Source organism: Sinocyclocheilus grahami, unplaced genomic scaffold, assembly GCF_001515645.1.
Source record: "Sinocyclocheilus grahami isolate Dianchi unplaced genomic scaffold, SAMN03320097.WGS_v1.1 scaffold65.1, whole genome shotgun sequence".
NCBI classification, from domain to species: domain Eukaryota; kingdom Metazoa; phylum Chordata; class Actinopteri; order Cypriniformes; family Cyprinidae; genus Sinocyclocheilus; species Sinocyclocheilus grahami.
In genome coordinates, this window is record NW_015505244.1 from 1,794,493 (window position 1) to 1,800,965 (window position 6,473).

General features: G+C 36.8%; 1 protein-coding gene across 1 annotated transcript; it reads right to left on the minus strand.

The window, feature by feature from the left end:
* Positions 1-547: 547 nt before the first annotated feature.
* On the minus strand, positions 548-6,096 carry LOC107585004 (vascular endothelial growth factor receptor 1-like). Its single transcript, XM_016271806.1, has 8 exons — positions 6,063-6,096; positions 3,473-3,579; positions 3,244-3,379; positions 3,057-3,161; positions 2,825-2,935; positions 2,065-2,153; positions 1,373-1,502; positions 548-579 (listed from the first exon to the last, which is right to left on the minus strand). Exons 1-8 carry the CDS (start codon positions 6,094-6,096, stop codon positions 548-550), a joined length of 744 nt encoding a protein of 247 aa, XP_016127292.1.
* Positions 6,097-6,473: the final 377 nt, after the last annotated feature.

Consider the following 6,473-nt stretch of genomic DNA (forward strand, 5'->3'; position numbering starts at 1 on the left):
ACGATATGGCCAAAATGTATATCACGATATATTTCTTAATTTCGGTCGATACGATATAATTCCGATATCGATATGAACACTATTAAAAAAGCCTCATAAAAATGGCCAAGAACGGCCATGACAGATGTCTGTACCTACAAACTTATGAAAAATTAATTTGCCAACTCTGTGAAACCTACTCCTATAAAACTATATATTTTAGGACAAACATGGCGCAAATAAATGTTCACCTTTTATTGGTATTTAGCCTTCATACAAACAAGAAATGTGAAATCACTGTCAAATAAATCTCAGACTCTCCTTCTAGCACAATAAGGTACTGAAAGCAAAACAGTTGAGATGAGCAGTGTTTTTGTGGTAGTGGTAACGGATGTTGACTGCTGTTTACAGGCATGTTGGCTGACGTGTGTTTTAGAAACGGGTAGAGGACAGCAGCTTCACAGTCTGGAGGGGGAGAGCAGCACCTCTGAGTAACACACAAGAGGAACCTCCCTGTGATGACCACAGGGGGCGCTATTCATACAAGGCAGCACTTTTGCAGGCAGCTTCATGCACTGGTTTTGACCTTTGGAGAAGAACCTGTAACACAAAAGGCAGTAACCTCATTTTATGTAACTGATTACATATACAGTGGGTACGGAAAGTATTCAGACCCCCTTAAATTTTTCACTCTTTGTTATATTGCAGCCATTTGCTAAAATCATTTAAGTAAATTTTTTTCCTCATTAATGTACACACAGCACCCCATATTGACAGAAAAACACAGAATTGTTGACATTTTTGCAGATTTATTAAAAAAGAAAAACTGAAATATCACATGGTCCTAAGTATTCAGACCCTTTGCTCAGTATTTAGTAGAAGCACCCTTTTGAACTAATACAGCCATGAGTCTTTTTGGGAAAGAGGCAACAAGTTTTTCACACCTGGATTTGGGAATCCTCTGCCATTCCTCCTTGCAGAGCTCTAATATGCTGATCTGCTGCTCAAAAAAAAAAAATTCTCATGATTATCAATATTGAAAACAGTTGCTCTGTTTAATATTTTAGTGGATATATTTTTCAGGATTCCTTGGTAGAAAATTCAAACAAATGGCATTCATTTAAAACAGAAATATTTTGTAACATTACTTACTGACATATTTGAATCCTTGCTGAATAAAATAATTATTTCTTTCATTAATCTTACTGGCCCTAAACTTTTGAACGGTAGAATAAATGATGACAGAATTAAAATGTTTTTGTAAACTATCCCCTTCATGTATTTTTGCTTCTAAATAAATCATTGTTATACTAGTTAAAGATTGTCTGTTCAACAAGTTTTATGGTTCATTATTAATAAATTAAATGACATCCTGCATGTGATGTAAGCTCACCACTGTCCTCCTCTGAGATCTCTTCTTTCTCCTCACTAAACCCTGAACTGGCATTGCTCTGGCTGCTGGACACACTGGCCAATCGTCCTTTATATCCTTCCTTCATGTCTCCCTCCTCTTCTCTGTTCACCTGAGCCAGACACACAAACACACAACACATGAAATGAGCAGCATTCAGCGGGAACACATCTAGTGAATAATGCACATATCAGCATATCGCTGTGTGTTAAATAAAGGGTCGCCATATGTATCTCATACTTTAGCACTAGGCCCCACTGATCTTGGATCAGCACTCAATGAGTATCACAGAAACACAATGTTCTTTGTATGAAGCTTTTGTAGAGGTCATTCAACGAGGTAAGCAGCTGTAGAGATGGTCACACAGAGGGAAGTAAGACTCTGTTGTCTTGATTAACACTGGTCTGTTTATTTCAGAAGGAAATAAGAGAAGTCTATAAACTATAAACCTCCCAATACCACAAACCAACAGTTCCCAGCTTAAAATTCTGTGACATTCAAAAGACTTTCTGAGTGACATTCTGCACAACTAATAAAAGATTGTATTTTAGATATAGTTGATGACTGACTATAAAAAATTAACTGAAATGAAACTGTTGAAGTGAAATGTAGACAGACAGACAGACAGACAGACAGACAGACAGACAGATAGATAGATAGATAGATAGACTAACCCTATTCAACAGGAACACCTCTCGTTTGCTCTTAAGGTACGCAGACAGGTTGCCAAACTTACAGTATTCAACTATGACCATCAGAGGCCCTGAAAACGAACAAAAAAAACCCATATAAAATTAAAACATACAGAACAACACCCTTTCATGCTGTTCAAATGTTTTGATTTTTTAAAATATTTTTGAAAGAAGTCTCATGCTATTTGATCAAAAATACAGCAAAAACAGTAATATTGTGAAATATTGTTACAATTTAAATAGCTGTTTTCTATTTTTAAATATTCTAAAATGTTTTCATAATCATTACTCCAGTCTCCCACATCACATGATCTTTCAGAAATCATTCTAACATGCTGAAACACTTATGCTAACATTCAGAAACATTTCTTATTATTATCATTGTTGAAAAAAGCTGTGCTGAATAGAAAGTTTAAAAAATAGCATTAAAAAAAAATATAAATATAAATATTTTGTAACATTATAAATGTCTTTACTGTCACTTTTGATCAATTTAATGCATCCTTGCTGAATAAAAAGCATTCATTTCTTAAAAAAAAAAATCATGCTGACCACAAACTTTTGAATGGTAGTCTATATAAATACACATGGAGCAGCTGTAGAGATGGTCACACAGAGGGAAGTAGTTAGATAAAAGTAGTTTAGGTAACAGATAGTTACATAAAAGTAACTACCACTTTTATAGCTGGCATACAGTAAAACCAAACTTTGAGGGTTTACAGAGAAATTATGAGATGCAGACCTTTTTTGGTACATGCACCAAGAAGATTGACCACATTGAGGTGATGACCAATATGATTGAGGATCTTCAGTTCTGTCATCAGAGCCTTGTGTTCACTGGGCGTAGCGCCATCTGCAGGAACAAGACAGACATAACTCCTGACACTAAGTGATGCATATTTGCTAAATAGGCTTTTTATTACACAATAGGTATTTTTAAGGTCCTTGAGCAGTTTTAATGTTTAAAATCATACCTTTAAGCATTTTGACAGCCACTGTGGTGCAGCTGGCTGAATTGCGAATGCCGAAAGCTGAGGCCTGCATTACTCGCCCAAATGCCCCTCGCCCAAGGGGCTTTTCTGGAGAACAGGACAATAAAGAACATATCAGTATATCACATAACAGCATCAATACAACTTATAAAGCACATACACAATTTACCTAGTTTAAGGCGGTCACGTGGAAACTCCCATTGGGCAGGATCATACTGTAACCTGTCACAGTGCTCAACCAGAGGCTCCTCCCCTGGATGCAGGATGATTGGCAGGTACTCTGCTTTGCCATTAGTGGAGTTTGGCTGAGAATGACACACATAATATAGATATTTATTACATGGTACTGTAGTATAAGCAGATTTGATTGGCCTTCATACGTGTTGATTTGCTCTCACCTGTTTGAGTTTGCGAATCAGCAGTGTGAGAAGCAGCCAGAAGAGAGTGGCCACCACGCACGTACATGCTAGAGTTGGGATCTCCAGAGAAAGGGATTCAGATGAACCTATGGGATAAATAAATAAGTGTTGTCACATAATATGTGTCTTTAAAGAGAGAAATAAAAAGAGAGGGATCAATGGGACATATCCCGGATCACATTTGTCCTGAGCATGAGCATGACAGGTCATGAGTAATGCATTAGCCTCTATAGAAACAGCTAAACAAATGAACCTACATAGAAATAGGTAAACAGTTTAAGGGTTGAAAAGTCAAGGCCATCTGTGGGAAATGAAAATGGGAGACAGTTTCCTTCCTGATGTATCGGAAGAGAACAGCGTGAACGTCTCCTCTCAGCACCGTGTTTAGAAGCATCCGACAAGAGTAAATAAGGGACTGTGAGAAAAAAACGATGAGAGAGAAAGAAACAGGAACTAATACCAACATGAAACTATGTAAAAGGATTATTCATGCATACATTAAAAGTTTAAAAGTCTGGGGTCCAATGCATGAAGGCTGCATTAATTATTATTATTTTTTAAATATAGTCAAAACTGCATTATTGTGAAATATTATTATTACAATTTTAAAGTAACTGTTTCTATTTTAATGTATTTTAAAATATAATTTTCAGCAGCCATTACTTCAGTCTTCAGTGTCACATGATACAGTATTCATTCTAATATGCCGATTTGATGCGCAAGTAACATTTCTTATTGTTATCAATGTTGAGCACAGTTGTGCTGCTTAACATTTTTTTGTGGAAATGGTGATAAATTTTTTTTCCTGGATTCTTTGATGAATAGAAAGTCCAAAAGAACAGCGTTTATTTGAAATAGAATTTTTTGTAACAATGTTTTTACTGACACTTTCGAACTAATAAAATGTATCGCTGCAGAATAAAATAATAATAAAAATGTCTTACTGACCCCAATCTATACAGTAGTTCAAAGAAACCTGGGCTTCCATACCACCTCAGTAGTGCCACAAACTGATCACCTCCATGCCACGCCGAATTGAGGCAGTAATTAAAGCAAACGGAGCCTCTACCAAGTATTGAGTACATGTACAGTAAATGAACATACTTTCCAGAAGGCCAACAATTCACTAAAAATGTTTTTTTGTATTGGTCTTATGAAGTATTCTAATTGGTTGAGATAGTGAATTGGTGGGTTTTTGTTAAATGTGAGCCAAAATCATCACAATTAAAAGAACCAAAGACTTAAACTACTTCAGTCTGTGTGCATTGAATTTATTTAATACACGAGTTTCACAATGTGAGTTGAATTACTGAAATAAATGAACTTTTCCACGACATTCTAATTTATTGAGATGCACCTGTATGTAATATATTCACATACAGATACTTAAAATAAGTTATATTATTTCTCTCTTTGCTGTATAGATCAAAAAGTACACTTTCTAGTCTCACCAGACACCTGCTGCAGCTTCCTTTGGTCCTTATACCATGTTATCCGGGGGTGTGGAATTCCCCGAGCGGGGCAGTGGAGAGTGACCGAGTTGCTTATGTTAACACTGTGATCGCTCAGATTTCGCAACAGCACCGGTGCCTGCAGAACTGTACAGTGTGAGACAAAAAGGTCTCTGGTCAGGGGTCATTACGCATGATGTTTCACATCCACTGAAGCAGTTTAATCAAAAAGATCAAAAAACACCGCTAGGGAGACTGACGGAAATCACGGCAATCACGTGAGGCACTTAGCAATACACATCCGCCTTATAGAGCAGCTGAGTGATTTACGGGCGACGTGGTTTGCTATTGTTATAGAAGTGTGAATAGACTGCGAGTTGTATTTCTTTCATTGCAGATTGAGGCCTGGAATGTTTGAATTGCAGCCACTGGATTTGTGCCATTCAGCAAAATCCCTCTGTTTGTCTTAATGACACATTCAGCATTTCATGGACTCAGCTGATATTTCCGGCTTAGCCAGCCAAGGATGCCTACAGTTGCTTAGGCTGTTGAAAGTTTTACAATGTAGCGTCACATTTATGTAGAATAATATAAGAGAATCACAGGTTAATTTGTGTGGAATAAACTTACTTTGCATAAAAAACAATAAAAAACAATAAAAAAACCAAGGGGTCCGTCATATGAAGAACCATTACATAAACTCTAGTAAAAGAGGAGACTGAATTCTGCTTCAGATATTTTGGACACAATTGATTATTGTCCCTTTCCTCGTTCTGTGACAGTGGCTGATTGGCTGATTGTTCTTTGGCCATGTGAAGCAGTCTGTAAATGTGGCATAGAGGGAAGTGCCATTGTGTGCTCTTCCTCCTGACTAGATCTCATTCCCACACCAAAGAGGTTCTGCTACACAGCCTTGGAGAGAAGGGCTACAGGAAGATTCGAGACCCAGTTCCCAAGGACCCCTTTCACTCTGTCTTTCTCCCTCTCTTTTTGCTTCTCTTTCCGCCTCTGTCTCTAAACGTGTGGGTGTCTGCAAGCACATCCTTACATGACTTAAAATACGTATCTAAGAGAAGTCCGATGACTTCTGGCTGTGGTTGCTTCTGTGTTCTTCTGACCTGCAATATACTGGTATTTCTGATCTGCTTGCATTTCTAAGCATATGACCATGAATCCTGTTTTTTTTTAAGAATTAGACACAAATCCCTTGTTTTTGAGCCTTATCAGATATGTTTAAAACTAGCAAACTATAATTTTTTATGAATTAGCCAGTTATTTTAAAATTTTGTACAATTTTTATTGACCATAAATGTGTCCCACATTTTGCATACAAACCTGTTACCATATGATTTCTCCCAATTACAAAAATGTTTTAACTGTGATACCCAAGCAGTAACATAATTTGAGCTAATAAGTGTTGACTTAATTTGTCAAGCTCAGTAAACCCTGTTACTGTAGGATACTGTAAGAGAAATATTAAAATATTTGTATTACCTAATGGGAAATATAAATTTATCAGTAACTACTAT

Excerpts from the sequence above, each read along its gene's own strand:
- LOC107585004 (XM_016271806.1), bottom strand. The coding sequence starts at position 6,096 with ATGCAAGCAGATCAGAAATACCAGTATATTGCAG. Across the intron at positions 1,503-2,064 it reads AGGTGTTCCTGTTGAATAGG|GTGAACAGAGAAGAGGAGGG; the intron begins GTTAGTCTATCT and ends TGTCTGGCTCAG. Across the intron at positions 580-1,372 it reads GATCTCAGAGGAGGACAGTG|GTTCTTCTCCAAAGGTCAAA; the intron begins GTGAGCTTACAT and ends TTTGTGTTACAG.